The sequence below is a fragment of the Cyclospora cayetanensis genome, unplaced genomic scaffold (assembly GCF_002999335.1).
Source record: "Cyclospora cayetanensis isolate NF1_C8 unplaced genomic scaffold, CcayRef3 CcayRef3_contig_142, whole genome shotgun sequence".
Classification (NCBI taxonomy): domain Eukaryota; phylum Apicomplexa; class Conoidasida; order Eucoccidiorida; family Eimeriidae; genus Cyclospora; species Cyclospora cayetanensis.
In genome coordinates, this window is record NW_020312084.1 from 40159 (window position 1) to 64373 (window position 24215).

General features: G+C 53.2%; 4 protein-coding genes across 4 annotated transcripts; 1 reads left to right on the top strand and 3 right to left on the bottom strand.

Annotated features, from left to right (window-relative positions):
- Positions 1–777: 777 nt before the first annotated feature.
- On the bottom strand, positions 778–5844 carry LOC34617562. The gene is made up of 11 exons (XM_026336704.1): positions 5664–5844; positions 4998–5237; positions 3584–4482; positions 3273–3352; positions 2954–3006; positions 2897–2905; positions 2757–2810; positions 2490–2598; positions 2163–2264; positions 1462–1716; positions 778–1180 (listed from the first exon to the last, which is right to left on the bottom strand). Exons 1-11 carry the CDS (start codon positions 5842–5844, stop codon positions 778–780), a joined length of 2385 nt encoding a protein of 794 aa, XP_026192489.1.
- Positions 5845–9077: 3233 nt separating this feature from the next.
- On the top strand, positions 9078–12539 carry LOC34617560. Its single transcript, XM_026336705.1, has 8 exons — positions 9078–9153; positions 9264–9501; positions 11005–11108; positions 11227–11381; positions 11518–11693; positions 11876–11933; positions 12051–12276; positions 12337–12539. The coding sequence occupies exons 1-8, from the start codon at positions 9078–9080 to the stop codon at positions 12537–12539; spliced, it is 1236 nt and encodes a 411-aa protein (XP_026192490.1).
- Positions 12540–12569: 30 nt separating this feature from the next.
- On the bottom strand, positions 12570–14035 carry LOC34617559 (coiled-coil domain-containing protein 43). Its single transcript, XM_022730925.2, has 5 exons — positions 13948–14035; positions 13385–13704; positions 13078–13224; positions 12858–12910; positions 12570–12669 (listed from the first exon to the last, which is right to left on the bottom strand). Exons 1-5 carry the CDS (start codon positions 14033–14035, stop codon positions 12570–12572), a joined length of 708 nt encoding a protein of 235 aa, XP_022588794.2.
- Positions 14036–15853: 1818 nt separating this feature from the next.
- LOC34617558 (EH domain-containing protein 1) lies at positions 15854–20982 on the bottom strand. The gene is made up of 14 exons (XM_026336706.1): positions 20920–20982; positions 20387–20542; positions 20156–20263; positions 19869–19988; positions 19415–19585; positions 19129–19239; positions 18892–18987; positions 18096–18188; positions 17623–17784; positions 17237–17359; positions 16939–17088; positions 16680–16780; positions 16250–16467; positions 15854–15984 (listed from the first exon to the last, which is right to left on the bottom strand). Exons 1-14 carry the CDS (start codon positions 20980–20982, stop codon positions 15854–15856), a joined length of 1803 nt encoding a protein of 600 aa, XP_026192491.1.
- Positions 20983–24215: the final 3233 nt, after the last annotated feature.

Genomic DNA, 24215 nt, shown 5'->3' on the forward strand with positions numbered 1-24215 from the left:
ATCAAAATCTCTATGCCTGTACGTTCCTACTTAGCCCGGGCAAGTTTATTTACAGCGCTATCTAGATCAGAGAGAAAGAAAACAAGAATAGTTACCTCCAGGAGCCTTCGCCGCGCTACACAGCTGCCATGTAGAAGCTGAGTGTCTGTGTCCCTGTTGCCCTTGCTGCTCCTGCATAACGTTGTCGCCCGTTCGCTACACAGGGACAGCGGTGGCCTGCATGGCGTGTGCGCGGCTGCAGCTGCATGCAGCAGCAGCGGTCAAGGTTTTCTATCCCTGTGCAACTGAGTAGCGGTTCGTGACTTCAGCCGCGTATGCAGCCGGGCATCCATTAGAGACGCTCAACAGACAATCCATTGCGGAGCTCTTGTCGCAGACATGACAGCAGCAGCAAGCACCTATAGCAGCGCCAGCGGCTGGTTGCTGCATGCAGCGGGAAAGGGTTTCTCGTGGCGAGTTAGACACCCCAGGTGAAGGGAAATGAACTGCAGTTTTGAACCGCGCTTCTTAGCTCGAAAAATGCAAAGCCACGAATTTAAAGGCCTGAATAGGAGGCTTTAGGTGCTAGAATACGGAAAAGGAGGTAGGGCGAATAAAGTTTGGCACGATGTAGCTTCGGCTAAACTGCGCAGCAGCTGCATGCACCGTGGACCGAAAGTGTATACTGGGGGAGCCAGAGCAGCGAAAGCCACAACCATTCAGAAATTTCTGGCGCAACAGCGCAGAAGTACCAAGACGCATGGTAGGTACGCCTGCCTGGGGGGGTCAATGTAGCATCTAGGGCAAAGGCTTTAGTGCAAGGCTCCGCACAAACACCAAAGGATTCTCTTGGTGCTGCTGCTGCTGTTGCTTGGGTGTATACAGCACAACTATGGAGCAGACGTGCGTAGACGTGAAGGCAACAACCTGCGAGGCGGTGTATACGGCCCAGCGGCTCTTGCTGCTTTTACTGCTGCCGATGCCGCTGCTGCTGCTGGCGATGAGGTGGCTAGGAGGGAGAAATAACCATTTGTCATCGCCTGGTAGCTGATCTTGCGTGGTGTAGTTCTTCAGCTGTAGTGACAATACCTCTTGTGCCTGCTCATCCTCCGCATCCAGGCCCCCCCAAAAAGACGTGCCCTCCGTGCTGGTGGAGCTGGGAGTACACCGCAAAGCAGCGCCAGAAAAATCCGCGGGCAGCCTGAAGAGAAAGCACAAGAAGACACCCTAATGCTAATCTCAATGATGCGCACTTTTCCACAGTCAATAGCGCCGCATAAGCGTATGCGTATGCACGAAGCCGCATTAAGGGGCACTGCAATGTGTGGGGAGGGAAGCCAAGGGTCATGGTGGAATCGTACAAGAAGGCAGATAGAGCACGAGAGAGCGATTTGCAGAGAAATCGATGAGAAAGCAACCTACTTCCACGCGTTGCTACCATACTATCTGCCCGAAACTGCTGCAGCCACTACGAAAGCTCACGTGTTGACGCCAAGAGGCAGCGTGTTGACGCCGATATCCTGTGGGAAAAACCCTGAAGGGTCCGCATGGATCTCGTGCGGCTTCACATCGGTCACCCCGTCTGTTGCTTCTGTGTTAGCGCCTCCGTCAGTGATCTCTCTCGCTGCTGCTGCACTTGCCTGCACGGCTGTTGCCGTTGCTGCTGCTGCTGCTTCGGGTGCAGCCACAAAGGACGCAGCGAATTGCACGCGTCCGGTGACTAGCACCGCAGGACTCCTAGAGGCATCAATTACAGCAGCAAGCGCGGGAAGAACGAGATGAAAGAGAGGGACAGCCACACGGGATGCAGCTGCTCCCCCTCACACACGCCAGAAACATTTGGCGCGACATCTACCTGTCTGGCCCGAAGTTTCTCGCACGTTCTCCATTGGGTTGCTTGTCTCTCTATCTATCTATGTATCTATCTATTTATCTATCTATCTATCTCTCTGTGCTGGACTTCCGCAGAGTGTGTGTCTTATTCTTTCTTAGGGTCAGTGGATTGGCGATCTCTTTAGAGTTTTCTTGTGGCGTCCATTTTCTCGTTCTGGTAGCGGAAAACACGTCTCTGCACCCCTATGTGCCTCTCCAGTGGACTTCTGTACATCCCCCCTCCTACGATGTCTCACTACTCGTGCAGCAAGCCCCTCTGCTGCCACTTTCTTCCCAACCATCTCGCTTACTGGAGTGCCGTTGCAGCAAAAGGCCCACGACCTTCCCCAGGGGCGGGACCTAGCACCGTCTCACCCCCCCACCCGCCAGCTAGCCAGTCGTTGACGTGCAACCTGGAGCAGGAGCAGCAATACGATCACAGGCATTGCGACAGCATCAAGGGCTCTGGCGGCAGATGCATGCAATCGCCAAGCCGCAACAGTCACGCGCGCGAGGAATTAGCACAGTCACCCCCTACGCAGCCCAGCAAGCGCCTTCCCCCACCCCGAGCGGCCAAGGCACGCAGTTAGGCTCCGTAAAATGAGGCAACACCAACAGCAACCGCAAGGCCTTCCTACCTGATGATCTTAAGGCTCCTGAGCTGCTCCTGCTGCTGAGGCAAAGCCAGCGGCTGCCACCCTTGAAGGGAGAGACTCGCAGACGACTCCCAATAGAAGAGCTTTGTTCCTGCAGAGGCCGCAGGCGCAGCCGAGGCATTAAGGACCTGCACGTGCAGTTGCTGCTCTTGCAGGAAAAAGGAAAGAAGGGGGAAGGGGGTACACGGGGTGTAAGGGGAAAGAAGAGGGGTAAGGAGAAAGAAGGGGGGAAAGGGAGGCCCGCCTTACGCTGAAGTCTGCTTCCTACTGCCTCCCATATAACACCCGAGGCTAGTCCTCCGCCTGTGCTCGACTCTGCAGCACAACCAGAAGCACTGGCATCAGCCGGATGCCATAGATTGCGTCAGTACACCCCACAAAGCCCCAACAAATGCGGCCTGATGCTACTGCTGCCCCTGCAGGCGTGCGCTGAATCTTTTTTTCACCTCGCCATGAAAGCCCGTGTGGATCGCGGCCGTAGAAAATGACGCGGGGGGGCCTGAGCCATGGGGCGTTACACAGATGCAAGCGGCATCCGCATCCTTGCATGCACGAGCCGACGGCAGCACGCGCTGGACGGGAAGACTGGTACATGCTATATATGCATATGTGTATATAGGAAGGCGCACAGGAGCAGACCAATGCGCTAGGCAGCGGGAGGCATGCCAAAGCATGCGTTTTGAGGGTGTGGGGTGACGTCTTGTTTATCCACACTGCCCTCCCCAGCGCTTCCCTCGCTAGGCCCTTCTCTATCTGAGGGCGTACCGGGGTGTCTGGTCATTCCAAACACGAGCTCCCAAGAAGCAGAAAAACAGTGTAAGAAGCAGGACGTTCATTGCTCCCCACTGCACCACACAGCGCAGCACACCCGTTCCCCGCCTGAGTGCCGTGCTAGGGGATGAAGGGGGGCAAGGCTGGCGTGTACGCCGCTTATTCGTGCATGCGTGGCTCTACTTCCTGAACGAAAGCCGCATCGTCGTCTGCAGACGCGGAGGACGCTGCTTTCACACTGGCAGCAGCAGCAAAAATATAGCCGCCTCAAAGAAAGTGACGCTTGCATCCCAAGCCACACGCACTCTCCTAGATCTGCGATGCGCCCTAGGCGTAACGGCGAAGAGAACAGCGCCTAAAATCCAGAGAAGAGGAGCCCAACAAAGAATGCCCGCCGCAAGCAGAAGCTGCTGACAGGTAGGATCATCGTACACTGCGGCGCTGTCTTCCTCCTCCTCGTCAATCTCCACCCCCTCCTCAGTCGCAGTCAGTCTTGCGGGTGTTGCTGGGGCCGCTGCAGCTTCCAGCTCGCCGTTTCGATGATCTCCTCTTACCCGTCTCCAAAGCCTGCGCAGAGGACTGTCTCTGCTGCTGCTGCTGCTGCTGCTCGCAGTTGCTGCTGCTGCTGCTGCCTCTGCCTCGGCTCCTTCTGAAGGGGGGGCGCCTGGGGATGTCACGCTTTCTGCTGCCGCGACACTCCGTCCCTCCAAGAGCAGCAGCGCTTGCGCCCTATAGATTGCAGCCACCAGGCCTCTAGGCGCTTGAAAATCTGTGCTGCTGCTGCTGGTAGTGGTGTTGTGCATACTGCTGTCAAGGGCCGTGCTGGCGTCTCCCACTCGCCTCCTCTCAGAGAAGCTGCCGCTGTTCTCCTCCTGCTGCTCCTGCTGCTGTTGCTGCTCCTGCTGCTGCGCTGCAGCGAGGGCGTCCTCTGTGTGTGCAACACCCTCCCCGACTACCGGTTCATACCTTCTTCTGCGCCTCCTTGAAGGCCTCTGCGGCTGGAGCTGCTGCTGCTGCTGCTGCTGCTGTAACGGCAGCCGCAGCACCCGCCGCATCCAATTCACAAAAGTTCCCCCTGATGCTGACTGCTCGTGCTGTTCAACAGCTAACGGCATACTGCCCTGGGGTGTACCTGCTGAACCACCTGCAGCATCGGAGCTTGCCGGCCTTCCCAACACACGCGGCTGCAGCTCCAACGCACCTCCTGCATTGCAAAACTCACAACCAGCACATATATATATACATATACATATATATACACAAACACACACAAACACACAAATACACACAAACAAACAAACAAACAAACAAACAAACAAACAAACAAACAAACAAACAAACAAACAAACAAACAAACAAACAAACTAACTAACTAACTAACTAACTAACTAACAAACAAACAAACAAACAAACAAACAAACAAACACACACACACACACACACACACACACACCGTGCGAAACAGCAGCTCCACTACCACCCCTGTTCCCGCATTCCAGCACGCAGCAACTGAACGCGCGACCAGTGGTGCTTTAGCAAGAGGCCCCCACAATAATTTGCAGAAATAAAGACCCTAAGGCTTCGAAGAGAGCAGCTGGCTGTAACTAGGCTTCCGACTACTAGTTCAAATGAAACTCCACACTCAGAAGGAAAGCTCTTTTACGCCTGTCTACTGCTCCTGCTCTTGCTGCAGCTCATGTGTACTGCGACTGCACGTACCAAAGGCTAGACTGTCGATATCTGTGTCGCTCTCAGCATCAGCATCGAACAAGACATCTCCACTATCAAGGCGTTCGTCATCTGCACCTTCTGCTGCTATTGCTGCGGCGGCAGCTGCAGCTGCTACTAATTCGTCTTCAGCCGCATGCAGTCCCTCTTGAGCTGCTCCGCATCCGTTTGGCCGTGCTGTTCTCCACATTGTTGCCCAGCGCTTCAGAAGAACAGGGGGCCTCTGTTTTCCTGAGGGAGACTCTGCCGGGGGTTCTAAGTGCGCTAGGCCCTTCTCTGCCGCCTTTACGGCAAGCAGACGAGGAACCTGCTGCTGACAGCTGTCGCTACAGCTGCTACGCCTGCTCAGGGTTCCCAACGAAGGAACAGGAAATACGCAACGTGCTCCCTGCTGTATGCGCTAGAGAGCGCAGAGAGTGCCCTGAAGCTTCGTGGTATGCCGCCCCCGAGCGAATGCCTCGCAAAAATCGCTTAAAGCGCGAATCAGTTCAGTCACGACACGCAGGACGAGCTGCAAGGCGGTGCTGGTAGCTGCAACAGCATCGTCTACTGCTGCAGAGAGGAATGACGGCTGTTGGAAAAGCCACTCCAGCAGCAGGTCCTCGCTTCGATCAGGCCACGACAACGAATGTCAAAATCCTCATAACTCGAAGTTACGTGGAAGTCTCACAAGTGCCTTTTTCCCTCCGTATGCACAAGACAGGGGGCGACTCAGCGGATGCTGACCCTCTAGGGAAGGAGGGGGGCCCCCAAGGTCAGGGGGCTCTTGACCTTGGGGGCCCCAAGCGGCGCAGGCTCCGGTAATTCCTTCACTTGAAGCCTCTCTTCGCATCAACATTCTGTTCGCATGCATGCTGGGGTGTCTCATCGGGGATCTCGTTCAAAACGGCTGTCGTCGGGGGGTGTTGCTGCTCCCGCCCCTGCAGTTGAGCACGACGGCCTTCGATGCAAAACTGCCAAACATCGAGTCTCTGCTGCATCAGCCGCGTACAAGAAGAGGCAATAAGAGTCTTTTCCAGGGCTGTTGGGGGTTTTTGCCATTAGACCCCCTGCCGCTGTGTCGCTTGCTGGTATCGACAGGCGGGGGCAGCTGAAGCACACGCCTGTAAAGTCCACCTGCTGCTCTCTAGCAGCAGCAGGTGGACTGCTCAGCTGCACTCGGAGGGGCAGGCCTAGACTGTGCCTGATGCAGCGTCGGAAAAAACGGCGGCAGCAGCACTTGCTGCTGCGACAGAGGCCAGCTGCACAATGAACCGGAGACAGCTGCTTCTGCAGCAGCGCCTTCTGGGGTTGTTGGAATTTTTCGTTCTTTTGCAGATGCTTTCCGTGAGCGCAGCGAGGGTGAAGGCTCCTGGCTTTATCCTCTCCCTTGCTGCACGTACTGTTAGGCCTTGTGGCGCGCAGTTGTCAAGCATCCAGGTCGTCTCACCGTCTATTCCTTTCCAGAAACAGCCACACTGCAACAACTGTAACGCTAGCAGCAGCTGCTGCAGCAGCAGCGACAGTGGCGGGGCGGACAGCTCTACACAGGACGCGTAAGCTTGTGCTGCAACAACGTTTGATGCTGCAACAATCTCTCATGCTGCAACGCCATCTGATGCTACAACAACATCTGATGCCACAACAGGATCCGATGCTGCAACAACATTCGATGCTGCAACAACATTTGATGCTACAACAACATCCGATGCTGCAACAACATCTGATGCTGCAGCAACACCTTGCGCATTGCACTCCTACACAGCCATTGCTATGTGTTGTTGGCACTCACTCCTATTTGCAAAAAGTCCTTCGCCCTGCATAGGTGCCTCAACGCTCTGCTGCTGCTCCTGCCGCTGCGATGTGTCTCTGTACAGCCTCCAACTCATTGTTGGAATCGAGGCTCACGTACAGCTTGCCACCCGCAGCAAGGCTTTCTGCAGCTGCCCTGCTTATCCTGCTATAGAGGCTTCCACGGAAGCACTGCCGTTTCAAAGAGGCTCTGCCCTTTTGCAACACAAGCACGCCGATGCATTGGGAACGCTTCCGTGGTCTTCGCATCAGCAGCGGAACCATCAGCAGGAGCACCAGCGAGATCCACTGCGGCAGCGCCAGCAGTCCTTGTGTCAGCTTCCGAATACGCGTGTGTGCCCCATCTGCTTAGGAGATGGGGGAGCCTTGCCTTCGCCCAACAAAACGGCCGTGAAACTCGCACTTGGTGCCGCTATGTTGATGCACTGTACCACACGTACGCAGAAGCTGCAACGGAAGCTGCGTCGGTTTAGCGGTCAATACTCTGTAGACGGCGGCAGAGCTCCCCGCCTCGCCACTAGCCTGCAACGCTAGTCATGCGAACCTTCTCTGCTGCTGCTCCTGCTGTGCTGCTGCATGCAGCCGATGTCTTGCGCTTCGACCGCAAGTGCTACGTGTACCCCGACCTTGCGAAGCGATACCAAATCACGCAAACTTTCCAGTGGGTAATAAGCGATGGGCTTTTATTCCCTCTGTCTGTGTCTCTTTCCCTCCGTCTGTCTCTGTTTGTTGTGTCTGTCTATCTTTCTCTCTCGTTCTCTTTCTTTCTTTGTTTCTTTTTCCCTTACCGTCTGTTATTTGGCTGGTGCAATCGATATTGCCACTGGTGGGGGAGCGTTGTTGCAAATACTGCGGTGCGTTACGTGCCAGTCCTGATGCCGTTTATTTTGGGAAAAAGCCTGCATGGAGCCCCCTCTGAGACAGCTGATCGTATTTGTCTACTGGCTGCCGACACATCCTTGTCGCTGCTGCTTTTCGTTTTGCTCCCGTTGATGCCTTGTATGATTTCCTGCTGCCATTAAAGTCAACCCATCCAGAGGCTTCCCTCCTGGCGTCAGAAAGTTCCAAGTCTGATTGCCTCATCTCCTACTCTGGCACCGCTGGGAACGTGCCCAAGCCTCATTTAATGCTCGGCTGCCATGTGCCGCTCTGCAAAGATTCCTGTGTCTCTTCCCTTAGCTGTCGCTTTTTTTCCTGCACTTTGCGCGCCAGCAGGACCCCACGCTTTTGGCTCGCTACGGCTGCGTGCACTGTGGTGTCTCCTTGTCTGCCTTGCGTGTCGTCTCTTTCTTTCTGTAAATGACTGCGTCTCTTCCTGCTACCTTCCCTCCCAATGCCCTCTCGACTTCACCCTTCTTTAGCCAGCCCTTCGACGGCCCGGTGCTGGCTGCCGTTGTACTGCTGGATGGATATCCTTGATCGCACGTTTTCTGTAGACTGTCTTCTTCTGCCCCATACTGACAGCCCAATTGGCTTCGACGGTTTTGTTGAGATCCCCTCCGGACGTCGCGTTGCAGTTGCAAAGGTCCAACTGGAAGAAGACACTGCAGCGGCTCAAAGAGACCAGCAGGTGGGCAGATATCAGGCACCCGTGCCTAAGGAGGGTTGCAGGAGAGGGGAAGGGGGCGAGGCCTCGCCCCCTTCCCCTCTCCTGCACGGGAGTCGCAGACAGAGAGCAGCAGGCACAGAAGACCAGAGAAGCCTACCCACGCGAGGGGAGAAGCTGCTGCTGGCTGTAGCGGCATAAGATAGGAAGGGCTCTGTACGGCCGTTTTTGTCTAGCGTAGAGGAAAGCAGGAATTCTTGAGAACGGGGGTCTCTGAGCGCCACATGCAGCATGAAGATTGCATGTGTGAGGTGCAACGTGGAGGCGAGGCTTCAACAATAGACTTTTTGCTGCACGCTGAGAGGCACCACACACCAGTGTCATCTCTTGTTTCCTCAGGTCGGCGGCCGGGTGCTGCTAGACGCCAACAGGGCAGGTACGCCTCTTATCGAGGTTGTCACTAAGGTGTGTCGCTTCTTTCGATAGTCCGCACACTCCCTTTCTTCATGCTTTTCACCATCCTCTCTCCTGCTACTCTTCTGCTGCTGCTGCATGTTCTACCTGTATGACGACGTCCTCCTGTGGCTCGCCGGCTGCGCCCCTCTGTAGAACGGGTGCCCCTTTTATGATTTCTGCCTGGCATGGCATGCAGGAGGAGAAGCCCGCTTACGCTTCCCCTCTGCATCATGTTTGTACTTACTACATGCTGCAAATGGTCTAGTCACTTGTGCTGCATGCAGGCTGAATCATTAACAGCCGACGAGGCTGCAGAATTCGTCTATGAGCTCCTTACAGACCTTCGAAATGCTGGTAATAATTGAGGACGAGCTCTTTCTTTCTTTCATTCTCTCTCTCTCTCCCTCTGCAAATTTATCTGGTGGGCGCCTTGCCGTGTGCATCTCTCCTGATTTCCTTCTGAGCGTTATTCTTTCGTCGTGAACTGTATCTGTACTTTTTCTTGGATCCTGATGGTCGCCCCATGCCACGAGCCGCATGTTGCCATCCCTGCACGAGTGCTTCCCTTGTCTTGGACTGCTCGCGGCTTCTCCGGCTAAAGCAAACAGCTCGAAATGTCAAGAGCTGTCTCCTGGCGTGCTGTGCCGCCGCTTTCGCCCTCCCCCATCGTCTTCGTAGTACACTTGTATATGCGCGTAAAGGGTAAAGGGCGACTGCTGCCAGCCCGTCTCCCTCTCTTTATTTTTCTCCAAACACCCATCTCCACTCGCTTTCTGTGCATTCATTCCGCCCTCCACTCTAGTGCGGAGCGGCAAAGCACGCGTCCTAGCGCATCTTCCTTGTCTCCTCAGGGATTTGGAGGGGAACCATGGCTGCTGGAAGACTGCGATGCGACTTAAATCTGTCTCTACGTTGCCTGCGCACGGGGCGGGATTTTCCAAGGGTCGGTTCGCCACACACGCACGCACGCATAGAGCCAAGCGCCTGCGTCCTCTCCTTAACAACTGTCTTTCTGCTGCAAGCTTTCTGTGCTGTTCTTCAACAGCTGCCATACGGTACTAGTGTATGCTAGGTGTTTCTGACCTCCGGAGGCTTTTGCTATGCTCTTTTTGTACACTTAAGCCTCAAAGAACCCTTTGAAGAAGGGCACGCGTTGGCTTGTCGGGTTCCTCGGTAACACTATCCTGTCGAGTGCATCGGTTAGTCATTTTATTACTGCATCGCGTTCCGTAGTCTGATCAATATCTGCATTTTGTTGCTGCTTTGGTAGTGCCGTTGCCCCTTGTGTATGTAGGAGGGGAGGGTTTCTAGCTCTCTTCCTCGCTTTCTTTGCGAGGAAGGAAGGCCATTGGGTTGCTGCATTGCAAGCCTGTAGTGGTACCTCTCTCGCTGAGAGCTGAGCTTTCTACCGGGCTCAGTGTTTTTGCGCACGTATGCATTTCCTGTGTGTTCGTGTGGATGGTCGTTCATCCGCATGTGAGGCCTTTCTATATCGTTCCTACGCCATTGCGTATGGCACGCTGTTTACACCGGAGCTTTGCACCCTCGCCTGTTCAGGTGGAGCTGAAGAATGTGCGGAGTCTCAAGGCTGTCCGCCGTGCTGTGCATGCGGAGGAAGAAAGACAAAGGGATGTTCTAGCTAGGGGCGTTTCTCTCCTTCCAGAGACTCGGCATTGGGACGATAGCCAAAGAGTGAGGCTGCTCGCTGCCCTGTCGACTGCAGCTAGGACACTGCCAGCCGTCTCTGGAGTCTCTCCTGACGCATGTAGAATACAAGAAGCCTTGAGAAATGCCGTCGGTCGTGTGGCCTGATGCTGCAGCGATCTGTGCGGCTCCGTAGCAAACTGAACTCCTCTAGGGTCTACTTCCCGTTTGAGGAGACGCAAATCCCGGAGGTTGTTCTCGACGCAGAAACAAAAGCCCAAATCCGGTGAGCGTCCGATACAGCAGAATGCTGGCCTGCTTTGGGTGCGTTAGAGGCGGGTGGTCTTCTGTCAGGGGGATTCTGACAGAGTAAGGAACCAGGTAAAAAACGTGGTTTTGAAATACCACTTCTTGCATAGGACCTCCGTGTTGCTGCGGGCCTTAATTGTGGGTGCTCGTCTCCGCGTTTTGTTCTCGCTCTGGGTGGTATCTAAAGCCCCAGGCATGCATGCAAAGCTGCGTCCTCCGCATTCGTTTCCCGAGGGTTTTGCTCAGGTCCAGCCTGGTGCCTCCTGCAGCCACGCGAAGACAGATCTATGCCCAGTGGGGCCTTGGTGCTGCAGTGCGAATTCAGCTCGCAAGGGACCTCGAGGTACGCATTCTTAGTTTGAGGGAGGGGTATAAGGAAAAAAGGAGACAGGGACACTCAAAAGAGGGAGGGAGAGCAGGGAGAGACGAGGGGGAAGCGGAGTGGGCGGGATCTGGTGGGAGAGTGAGAGGGAGGGCGAGGCAACGAAAAGGCACGAAAAGAAGGAGAGGTGAGGGGGGGAGATGGCAGGGGGGCCAAGGGTCAGAAAGGTCAGGCACAACGCGAAACTGCTCGGGATGGTGGAAGCGGAAAGAAGAAAGGAGGAGCTGAAAGGGACATTGACACAGCCGCGAGGCACAAAATGCCACCGGCAGGGGTTGCACAGGGGCCCTGAGCTAGGCGAAAGATGCAGCTGAGGAAACGGGCGCTGCAGAGAAGAGCATTAGCGACATACAGCTCAAGTGGAAGAGACAAGAAAACTGTAGGCTCGTATGCGGTTAGGTGTGGGCTGTTGTTGGTTGTCGGCGAGCAAATGGTTTCAGCTTTCGCGCTTCTTTGAAGCGCTTGTGGCGGCGGGGGCTTCTCCCGTACGCAGCGGTCTCTTCCTTCTAAACGAATTGCAAGCGGCTCTGAAAGGAGTTTCATCCCCAGGACCTATTGAGTGCGTACGAAGGGAGCAGTAGGCTTCACATTATCCCGAGCAGGCGCGATTATGCCATGAGCTACACATTTTGGGGCACCTATCTGTATGCAGACGCATGCATGTTTCCAGAGCCACCAAACGGCTAGGTATAGATCTGCAGGGATTCCTCGTCTCATTAGCTTGCCACCTTCTGTGCTTAGGCCAGCAGACCTGGCGCTGGCGTTGTGCGCGGCGGAGAGGGGTACCCTCACCAACAAGGTGCGTTCTCTGTCTTCCTCCCACTTTCCCTACCACTTGGGGTGTCGCATTCGGAATTTGACGCTAAGTCCTTGACGCGCTAACACTAAAGGCTTTGGAGGTTGGCTGTTGTCGCAGACACTGCGCCTCTACGCTGCTGCCCTTTCCCGCGGAGACCCCAATGCAAAGCAGCTGCTGACCGAAGAACCAGTAAGCCCCCAACTTAATCAGAGAGCAATCAGCGAAGTTGCAAGACTAGAAACAAACCTAACACCTACAGTTTGCAGCGCTGGTTCTGCATGCGCAGGGAGCAACGGAGGCAATGGAAGCCACGGCAGTCAAGGACCTCGAGCACATCTTGAAAGCATCTAAAAAGTAATTGCGAGCGCTATGCCGCATATATCCTCATAGCGTTAAAAGCTAGGAGCATTGCGTGGAGGCTTAACTAAGATTTACAACTGCTTGGGTATGCGTTGCAGGCACCGTCCAGGGACCCTTCTGGGCAAGCTGCTGAGTCTGCACCCCGGGCTATGTCCTCTAAAGGCGCGTCACCTCATAGACAATGCACTAGCTAGCCAAACACAGAAAAAAGACACGAATATTACCCAGCCAGGTGCACTGGGCTAGACCAGGTGGCGTGTCAGCACGGAGAAGCTGCTAGCGTCCGGCCTTCCTCTCCTTCTTCGCCACCCTCTGTTTCTCCTTCTCGATCCGTTGCTGCTGTAGCAGCTGCTGCTGCTTGTTTCGTTGTACCTCCCTGCAGCAGCAGGACCAGCAGTAGTGATTTTCGTGTGGTGTACCTCATCTAGCAACCCTAAAGCCTTGGCAGCAACAGCAACCCCAACTTCAGAAATACAGCTTTATCCCTGGAAAGACGCTGCAGCTAATGGAGCCACGGGGTAGTGGGAACTTGTGAGCTAGTTCAGGATTTAGGTCGGATCCCACATTTCATGCTCAGCCTTAGCCCTCGCCCGAGCTGCTTGAGACGCCTGCTGTACCTGCAGGAGGCAACAGAATGCACATAGGATAGAATCGGAAAACTCAAGACAAGTGCGCACTGGCGTGCATACCCTTATCCCTAATATGCTGCAATCTTTGCAACCCAAACTTTAGCCAGAACCAGTCCTAACACTGCGCGCGCTAGGGGTTAGTTGGACATTCTCACTCGTGCCCTGTTATCGTTACACCAGATGCCTGGGCCGTCTGTAGGCTTTTTGTTGCTGCCGCTGCTGCTGCTTTGCAGCTGTAGCCGCCCTTCCTCGTCCTCTTCCACCAGTTCATCGATTTCGTAACCATATTGCTGCACCACTCGCTGCAGGAAACAGTGCAAATAGTAGACAGATGAGCGCCATCCGTCACTGCGAACGGCACGAAGCAAAAGCAACCGCTGATGCAGCGCTCTTTCGGACAGCCTTAATTTAACCCCGCTTCCTGAAAAGCTATCAGCGTCGGCACACGCGCGTATGTACTACCTCCCGGATACGCCTAGCGGTCTCATCTTCTGGCGCTTCTTCAACTGCTTGGGGCGCTCCTGCTGTGCTGCTGGAGAAGACAGCATCCAGAGCTTGCTGCCGCTGCTTTTGATGCTGCTTCGCCGTAGCAGGAAGCACCTGATGCACCCATCTCTCCGCACAGCCGCAGCAGAAGGCGTCGAGCTGCTCCTGCCGTTGCGGGGAAGGGTCATCCAGTGAAAGGCTGAGTGTCTCCTGTATCTCCACTTTCAGCTCGTGCTGTTGCTCCTCCCCTCCTGCATCTCCTTTTGACGCCGCCTCGAGCACTCCCAATACATACTCTGTAAAACAAGGGCCTGGCCATGGCTCACGCTTTAGCCTTTCGTGAGGAGTTTCGGCGACACACCCAAGGCTGTGTGTGCAGACTAGACAAGCAAGTTTTACTGCCCCTCACAGATTGTTGGGGCTGTTACATTAACGCAGGCGGTCTACAGCTATGCGGTTCGTCGCTACGGTTCGATACTTTACGCTTCTTTTGTGTCTACCCTGCATGACGAATTTAGGGGTAAGGGTAGTTTTCGCACCAACGAAGACTTCTGTGTCCAGACCAAGGGCCTCGAGACCCTCGGAAAGGAAGCTCTTGAAAGCAGAGAGTTCTTCTGAAGATTCCATTTCAAGGACTGAGCTGTGTAGGGAAATTCTTGATCAAATACGACCCGTGCGTTGTGTTAAATAGCGCCAAAAGTGAAGCAATAAGCGGCTGGCATCCCGATCTTTGCACAGGAATCACTGCGTGCTAGGCCGATGATTCTAGACCTAGCGCCTTATATTCAAACTCTAGAGTAGGCCTTCTTGACCAGAAGCCGGGCAGGAGCTCTGCCGCTTGTTACCACCCATCGAGCATTCGCAGCTGTCCGCTGAAGAGGTAAGGGCACACGGCTTCAAAATGCCTAGCATTGTATCTAGGACATAATGAATAAGGCTCCCTTTGAGGCATGCATCCATGGTAGCTGATGCATGCTTGGGGCCCCCAGCCACCCTGGGGGCCCCTGCCCCGCAGCGCAAGAGATACTGGGAAACACACCGTTATAGGCAACATGAACTTCTCACTTCTAAACCATTGACCCCGAATGTCGCCCAATTACCCCTCTAAGCCTCCATTTATGACAGGGCACCAGGCAGAGTTGTAGGCTGTCTTGGCGGTATACACCAACAACCGTTAGTTACGCTCTGCACGCCCCCTTTTTAGGCTGCCAATAGGTGTTGCCGCTGGCAATGAGACTGGAGATCCTAGATTAGACGGTGATCTGCGTGACTTGAAACACATACAACTAGTGTAGCAACGCACTTAGACAACCCGTGTCATCGAGAAGGGCACTAAGCGGTTCGGCTTATAACAATGAAGCGAGCTCCGGTGACCTGAAGTGCTGCTGGAGCAGGTGATGTATCCTCCGAAGCACCATTGTACTTGACGCAACAAGGGGGCTGTAGGCTATGCCTGAGGCTGCGGCCTCCTACAGAGATTTCGATGAACCGAACACCTCTTTGAAAACGAAGGGTATTGCGATGTCTAGTTTTTATTGGAAACAAAAGTATACACGAACTATCTTCTAGGCAGGCACTTCTTCGATATGCAACGCCTACCCCGAACGTGTAGTGTTCAACGGTTGCGAAGTCCAGGGTAAAGTGGCCGCGAGCAGGGAAGTCAGATAGGGCTTCTGCCAACGGTAAAGCACAGGCCGATACATCAGTACCAAACATGCCGTTTTCTTGGGTCCATTAAGTGAAAACAGCTTCTTATAGGGCCCGCGGTCCTTATAGGCCAGCCTCAGTCCCCGCTTGCCATAAAGGATCTGTTACGGACAATCCAGCGGTGCATATTGGGAAGCCCCCGTTCTACGAGTTGCTAAGACCGCAGCAGCTCCTACTCTCCGGCTCTTGCAATCTCCGATTGCATCCGTTCTTCCCTGTACTCCTCCACTTTTAAAGCCCCCCAATTACGCCCCTTACTGCAAATAACCTGAGTGCCCGTTTCGCTATATGCAGCAGCACTACACCGTGCCCTAGAAGCATGAGAGTAGACAGATGAAAGCGCTTTCGCAGAAAATCTACGACCCCCTTTCCTCCTTACAAACAAAAAACGGTAGACTGAGGTTGGGGGCCTACCCCGCACACAAACACACACGGTCACTTCAAGTTCCTTTTTCGGGCAAGAGGCGTTCTGCCTCCTTGGGCCCCTGCATAGTAAAGCAGCATGAGCCATGACGCTGGCCGCGCAGCTAGATTCCCTACGGTCTTTCCAATGAGTAGAATACGAGGCAGCATGCGAGGCCTCCGGTTCCGCCAGGCCAGCAGCGCATGCAAGCATCAGTCCATGTATGTAACAACACATGCCCAGCACGTAGACGCATGGACGCTATCTTTACAGCCCCTATACCTACATGCTCTTTCCAGCAGCGAAAGCACAACGGATATCTCTCCCCAACGACCCTACATGAATGCATTTTGAGAGGATATATCGGCAGCTGAGCCTGCACGAGACACGGAGACAGCTGGCTGAGCCTCATCACCCTGAATTGCCTGCACGGTGGCTGCCAGGGGCCCCTCCTCACTTGAGGAGACTCTAGGGACCCAGACACACCCAGGCATTGACTCGTCTGAGGCAGGCACAATAAGCGCAACACACCTAGTTTCTCCTGCTTAGCAGCCCGTTACATTTCCGCATGCAAGCTAGAGATGCGTGCACTTAGCCGAATCCCCCCACGCGCACACACTCCGCAGCAGCAGGGCGGGACAGAAACAAAGAAGAAAGCAGTCAAAAACAGCAACGACTTGAAAACCGTAAGGAAAACACGCTCGACAGGCCAGCATAGAGAAAAGGCTTACTGGAAGGTGGCGAGTTGATTCCCTGCGCAGTACTAAGGTTCCCTGCAGACCCTTGCGATAGTTGGTGCTGCTGCTGGAGCTGGGGTGGCAGCAAATTTGGGGGCAACGATGCTGGGAGCTCCAGGCCCTGCAGTCGCATTTCGATGAACCGTCGCGCCAGGGAATATTCATATAAATCCAAGTAACCGTCCTTAGTGACGTCAGCCAAATTCCATATCCTACAGAAATGGGACACACAGACAGGCACATATAGATGGATATCGATATATATATATGGATATGCGCATGTGCTTGCACCCACATAGGCAAGGTGAGAGAATAGCGGGGGGCGATGCGAAAAAGACCCTTCGTAAAGCTATCAAAGGCAGATCGCAGCAAACAATGACACCAAGGCACCCGAAGAGGGCCCTATACGCAGCGGTAGCCTTACCTGTGAAGGATGCCGCTAGGCAGCTTGCTCTTGACAAGATCTACCTTGGCCTGAGAGCCGTCCACGCGTCCAAGAGCATCAGGGCCCATTCGCTCGAAGTCCTGTGGCGGTGGAAGCGGGTGCATGTATGTATACACACAGACACCACATGCGCAAGGCGCATCAATTCACACCAAGCTGTAAACCCTACTGGATCAGTAAAGTGCCTGGTTTTAATACCTGTGTTCTTGCCATTGAGCGTGGTGATGCACGGGCTTACCGTTCTGTACGTCTCGAGGTCCACCGGCTGGTGAAGGTACTTGTCAATGGCCCACGTGGGGGCTGAACTTCCTTGCGACAGGGTTAAAAATGGGGATACCTTGCCCTCCACCAACGAGCCATCCGCCGCCGTGTGGGGTACAGTTGCCCACTGCGCGCACGCATACAGCTCAAACGCACGCACCCGGATTCCAAGAGAAGTCCGACTTCCCACTCCGTCCTGATCCTCTCCCCACGCACGCCCACGCCTACACGCTCCACAGACCCCACAAATTTGGCTTTCTGAGCACTTAACGCACGGAGTCCGTCGGAACCTGCGCCATAAGCTTAGGAATTTGCGTTCGTATGATGTTATCTAGAGCCTCAAGCTGCCGCGTGTCCAATTTAGGAATCTTTCCCCAATCGAATGCCGCCAACTTCTCCTGAGGCGCAAAAAGTACGGATACCTGGCGCTTGGGTGCTGCGTGCATGCAGACGCGCACCAAGTCACATGCCTTACGAAACTCCTCAATGGGGCGGGCATGCAGAGAGAAAGATTCACTACACAAAAAGCAACTCAACTCTCCGACAAGAGCTCCCAACCCTGCACAAACTCGCTTTTCCCGCCCCCCTCTCCCTTCCCTTTAAATTGTGCAGATGTGCAAAGAAGGCCTTCGGGACGGGCACTGCTGGCCAAAAGCTGCACCTGCATGGTGGCGAGGGGCGGGAAGTCCCCTAGAGGAACACCATATTCCTGAGATACTTGTTGGTAGACGGTGCCAAGCTGCTGAATGAGCTGTTTCTTCTTGGATTCCTTGCCAAACATGGGCAGCTTGTTGCGCAGAGTTGTCAGCAGGAGCGCATGCACCTGCAGAAGGACGGAAGTTGCGAACGGTACGACATATACATATACACAGGGGTCTCGTGATGGGAGCCGGTGGCACCACCTCTCCTAGCCGAAAAGGCGTGCAACCGTTCGAACCACGAACAAGACACGCGAGTATATAAAAATGAAGAGAGACAGCCAGAGAGGAAGATGAAGACAAAGCCTCCAAGAGAAAGGCCGACCGAGACAGTCGAAGGCAGCGGCAGAGACAACACGGTTCTGAAGGCAGCAGAGGTACACAGAGTATCAGCATACACAACAGGATCAAAGAAGATGAAAGGCGCCTGCCTGACCTTGGCAAGTCTGGCCCTCTTGATGAAATCATTCAGCTTCCGAATTGCCGCGTCTCGCGGCACGCGTGCAATGTCTGAGTAGAGGTCGTTCGCCTAAAAGAAAAGAGCTGGACAGGAGAGCTGATGACGGGTGAAAGTAGCAGCCACGGAAAGGTCAGGAAAAGGTAAGGCGAAAAATAGGCTAGCCAACGGGAGGGGGGGCCAGTAGCAGATGCTGCGCTTATGGTGCGATAGGAGCAAAGGCGACAAACAGAAGCATATGAATTTTTTAGATAACAGGGACTATAAATATATGTCCCAAACTGCGACTTGTGTATAGAGCGCTGCAGCTTGTGTGCAGGGTGGATAAATGCTCAATACACTTTTGAATCGAAAGAAGACGCAGTGGTCATACACATGAAAGCGCGCATAGAAAGAGATAATTGAGGGCTTTGAGCAAAGCTGCAAAAACTCCAAGAGCCACTAAAAATACGGCCACTACTGCCAAAATATCAAAGCCCTTCTACAGAAGCACAGCACCGAGATGCAAGAGCGATACAGTACAAAATTGAAAATCCCTAAAGCAACCGACCAAGACCCCCGCATTGCGGCAAAAACAACCCCCGCGCCGCCTGAAGGAATGGTCTTTATGTCATCATCGTAATAATAAAACGTACAGTCGACTCAATACACACGAGCACATCCAGCTCGGCGACAGCATAGTATAGGCCAGCCAAGCGCATATCGAAAAGAGCCGACCAATACAAACAACCTCATGCAAAAAGCTAAAACCCTTGAGCCCCAGAATCTAACCAACCTCAGCCTCAAAAAGCCTGCGGTTCTCGTCGTTCTGAAGCGGGTTGTTCCAGAAAGTGCCGATGTACACTCGGGCAACTTCTGGAGAGGAGATCACCTGCACGCGTAGACCATTAAAACCTCAAGACTCGAATCTCCCGGAAAGACTCCGTCCGCATACTCAAACGCAAGTGTGATCATCCGACATGGGGGTCATACATCATCGTCATTCCCTTACGAGTAAACTGCCTACACGCACCTTTCCGAGAGACCACATCAATGCCCCGTATACTCTCATGAGCTGTTGGTACGAAACCATGTCTGCCTTGTTTAGGACGATGCGAATCTTTGTGTCATTTCCCCTTAGCGCCTGAAAAGCGAGACCTCAGGAGTTTCACCCATTGTGCCCAAAACCACGAGGTAGCTTTTTAGCCCTACAAAACCTTCTCTATGCAGGACAGGCCTGTGCAGACTAGGGGCTTTTCAGGCATGCGACTTCGCAGCATAGGCGCTTGGGAAGAGCAATTGGTGGGTAGACGTTGTACATTGATGCATCTCCTAAATTCGTCCGAGATATCGAGCTTGTGGGCATCGAAGATCAGAAGAATGAGGTCTACACGCTCCGCAAACCACTGAACCACCGCTTCAAAGTCATATCCCCGCGAAGTTTGCTTGTTTCCGCTGAGAACACCAGGGGTGTCTATCAAGGTTAGGCCCTGCGGCAAGCGCAACACCCTGAAGGTTACAGCCCGACCCTAACTGCTGCTGACAACTTGGAGGGTCCGGTGATCTTCTAGTGCAATAAAAGCGGGGTGGCGATACGGCACGCGCGCACATCAATGCACAGACGAGGAGACACGACTGAGAGTAGGCCCAACTATAAGGAACACGCGGGGAGAACGCAGTGCCCCATTCATTTGCCTCCAAAAGGGTAATTTTATTGAAATCTTGTCGTCACACCACGTATTGCTTCCGTGTTTGCGCGATAGGTAAACTCACGTTTAGAACAACACACGGCAAGAGGGAGCACTCGAAGCGCTGTAAGAAGGTGTTTCCGAAGTTGGAGAGCTGGCTGAATGGCTTAGTAGGATCAACGACGGCCGTGTTTCCGGGTATCACCTGACCGCGAACCTCAACCCCTCAGCACTGAATTGAAAGTGCGAGGTTGCAGTGTTAAGTAGTGTAGATGGCTCTAGAATCATAAGGTCTCAGAACCACACGCGGGATGAAGAACACCTCTTGCCGTATGGGACGGAAGGCAAGGTTTCTCGTGCAGAAATTCTCACCTGGTCGGTAGTCCCCTCCATAATGGCAACAAATTTGTCGGTTGTTGGCTCAGGGCCTATTCGGAGGCCTGGATAATCTCTTTCGAGCAAGTGTTGCACGAACGTAGTCTGCGCAAGCAAGATCCCAAGCCACACCCCTGAGGCGCTGAAGGTTTGCACGCCAACTTCCCCGTGTCATCCGTTGGAATGAAGGCCGCCTTCAATGCAATCCCACAAAAACTTGACGCTTACCTTCCCGGTGGAGTACTGACCCAGCACCATGACCATAGGCTTCGCCGCGAAGTCCCCATCCGTGAGAAGCGGCGAATAGAACTGCTGAAATTTGAAATCCGACTCGAGAGGGAGGAGATGCTTCTTGTACATCGCCTGCAGGCCGGTCTTGACGCCCTTCCACACACATACATGCACACATCTGCATGCAAGCCCTTGAGCTTAGAGCCTTAGAACCATTTTACACGAGGCAAAAGCATTGTTGCAGAGGAAGAGAGATACAGGGAATGCCCGGAACTGGGGCCATCCCCATCATGAATAAGGAGGATGCTTCATCATGATCCTGCGCATGACTGTGATTTCGCCCTTTCGCGTAGCCCGCATGCAAAACAGAATACGTGCAAGCTTCGCGTTCCTTGTTTGGGCTGTTGAGATGTAGCCAGAACCCATGATACACCCCACCTAGATCTCCGCTTATGCAGATATGCGACTGTATTATGGCGATCGGTGTATTTCGGGCCTCATATACCGCAGGAGAGGGGCTCTGGTCTTACATTGTAAACGTTGGCGGACTGCTGCGTGCCGCCCTTGCGGCTACCGAAGAGCCATTTGCTCATTGCTGCGCCGGGGGGGTATTTGAAATGCGTCACACTGTTTGCATTTCGTTCTGAATTCGTAGCTCCCTCTAGGGGCCGTCTTCTCCTATCCGGGAGCAGGCCTTGCACCGTTGGGTTCGGTGTCTAAGGTTTTAGGGGCGTCTGTCCCAGCTGCAAGCTCCAAGCGATTGTGCCACGAAGTCGCCCTAGCAGATTACGAGGAGCTCTATCCTTGGAACAGCCACAAGCAGGAGCTGGTCCAGGTACTGGTGCTGCAGCGAGGGGCTGCCGGATTGCGAAGCCTCAGAAAAAAACCCAAGGCAGAAAATCGAATATAAAGTAGAAATACAAACCCATACACAGACTGTAGCTAGGAATTTGAACCAACGTTTGCCATACACGCGGCGCATGTGGTCGCGGTCCCCGCCGCACATGCAGACAGCAGTAGACACCGAGGCGTTCTCTTGGTTCACTTCCTTTCGATTAGTCCATCATCAAGAAATGAGAACACTGCAACTGCAACTTCAGGGTTTGATGACTGTGAGACAAACAATCACAACAGACAACCAAGGTCACATGGTACAGCTAGGGCGGATGTACCAAGCTCAAGCTTTACGATTTGCATTAATCATTTCAGCGGATAAAAGGCCTTTCCACTCAATTGGTGCAACTATGATATATCGAGCATGTATTTTGTTCAACGGACCCGGTGGATACACCCTGCGTTCCAGCACCGGCGCAGGCAAGCGAAACTCTTGAAGGGCAAGAACATAGCGCTCAGGTTACTGCTTGCAGAGGCAAACCTCTGCAAGCAGACCCAAAGCAAAACTTGATTAAATTTCGTCACGTTTCCTCCCAAAATTGCTCCCTCCCTTAGATAGTCATCTCCGCAGGATTCCGGCATGAGGGCAGAGGGGAAGTAAGGATAAGTATTGCTACAGCCTCTATGCATTCCGACCATCTGCGCTAAGTTGCACATAGCCGCTTGTCGCACATGTAGACACTGGGAGCTCATAAAGTATTGAGCTAACTCTAATCAGCAGCAAACAGCATACACAAGCTGCCACGCCAAATGCTCAGTTCTCTGCTATATCCATACTAAATATCGACGGTGTGATAAAAGTGTCTAGATGTAGCTCCTCCCACCACATTTGCCATCCTCCTAAGACAACCACACGCCGCATCTCTCTATGTGGCAGCTGGGATCAGCCATGAGCGGAAGGGCACATAAACTTACGCCCCATCGCCCCCCAGGAACAGGTACTAGGTAGAGATTGCGGAAAGAAGGGGCACGATAAAGAAGCATGGGCATCCTCTTGCAAAACCCAAAAGAAAAAAAGAGAGAACATTGGCCAGCTACGAGGGAGGGGCCATCTCCACACAAACTTGGCGGTGCGATGTCTGGCTGGGGTGTCACAGCACTGAAATCTGTGGCCATCCCGCTCCACAACTACGAAGAATGAGCAACATAGATCAATGATTTCATAGTTTACACTCCTACAGCAACATCGCCTTTTCTCACCGGGCAATGCGAGCAGGCTGATGCAAACATCTAATAAAACAGAGCCCACTTAAATGCCCCAGGAAAGAAGCATGTACGAAAGTTTCAAACTGAGACACCTGTAAGTATTTAGGTATCCGTCTAAAAGATGACCTTCAATATACTAACAGAAATACTTCGAGAATTACCTTTTAAAATCTATTAACTGAAAGCACTGCTAGGTATCCCGTGCGCGGAAACTTTGGGCGGGGGGGCGAACGATGAATACCGGAAACGCAGTTGGAAGCACGCACGGCCACTGTCCTTGAGAACCACAGAGTGCCATAAGCTCTCCATTAGGCAACGCAGCCTGCAGGTACACTTTGAGCACCCACAGGCGTTGGCGGGCAGCTCCACATTCCGTACAAATTCCTGTATATTGTGCTTTCAGTGGGCCTAGATAAAGTGGAAGCTTTTCTGCTAGATTAGTTATATTGAACTAAGAACTAGTAGAGAGCTGGCTACGTGGTTTGTCTCTTTATTCATCTTTTTTGTTGCAGAACGCTATTGATCAGAGACAATAGGATGCAATGTTGTATACATCTGCAATAAATACTTTGTGCACGTAGCACACAGTTCTCGAAATCTTGAGCGAGAGCAGCTACATGCACCATATATGTTTCTTTCCCCTCATATCAGGAAGTTCTGGAGATGTAGGACAGAGGACGAAAGGAACTCTTCTGCAAGAATACTCAGTAGCCTTTTAATTATGTTCTGTATTGAGTCTGGAAGTGTGCTTTTCTACGTATGCGTTAGATGCAACGTTGTAGTTGGTCAAGTTCGATCCAGCTCTTTCTCGCTCAGCCACTGGCTGTGGATGCAGCGAAGTTTCAGACCTCTTGACAGCGGTATTCTCGTGTTGATCAAGATAGTTCTTAATCCAGTAGAGTGTTTTGGGGAGGAGTCCAGGGGCAAACTTCATCTTGTTATGAAACCTGACGTTGTCACAACGTGTCACGACGCCGTTCGGGCAGCACAGGCTGGCCTACAAGCGTATGTACACTCAGTTGTTCCAAAACTGATTAAAGGACCATCAAAAGCCGCTAAACTCTGTGATATGGATATACCAATGATGCTATGTCGGCCAGAAAACTATAATTGTTTAAGGATAAGCAAGTAGGCACTCGAGGACTTTTTCAGCCGTTTGGAGATGCAGTTGGCTTTGCACCAGCCAACTAAAGATAACTGAGTTATTATTGAGGTATCATTATCACAGGGAAGGTACTTCAATAGTGGCTCTTTTCACATGGAGGAAGTTGTCTGCCTACAGAGATTATTACAGGGCAAACCTTCATACAAGCCAGTGACTTATCTTTTAATTCCGAGATCACATCAACAGCAAGCTTCTAAAGAATCGAGTAGGCTACATCAGTAAATTGCACCAATAGATCGGTATCTCGGCTATTATGAAGCTGCAATTCTCACAGGCCACGACGTAGACGACAAAGTGCCTAATCGGGGGGTTGTCTCAGGTCTACCAAACGTGTCATGCAGGTTGGTCGAAAAACGGGCAGCGACTTGGTGATTAAAAAACTGATTGATGGGGCTTTTGGGAATAGTAGCCTCCTTAAGGCTTCAGGTGCAGAAGAGGTCAGCTCCTACGCTCTCGGGGAGTAAGGAGATTCAGATCGGGACCTAGCGCCCATGGATATCGGGGGATCTGTCAACCGACTCTAGGCTGCTACCTCGAGTGAGCTTTAAAAGATTGCCACAT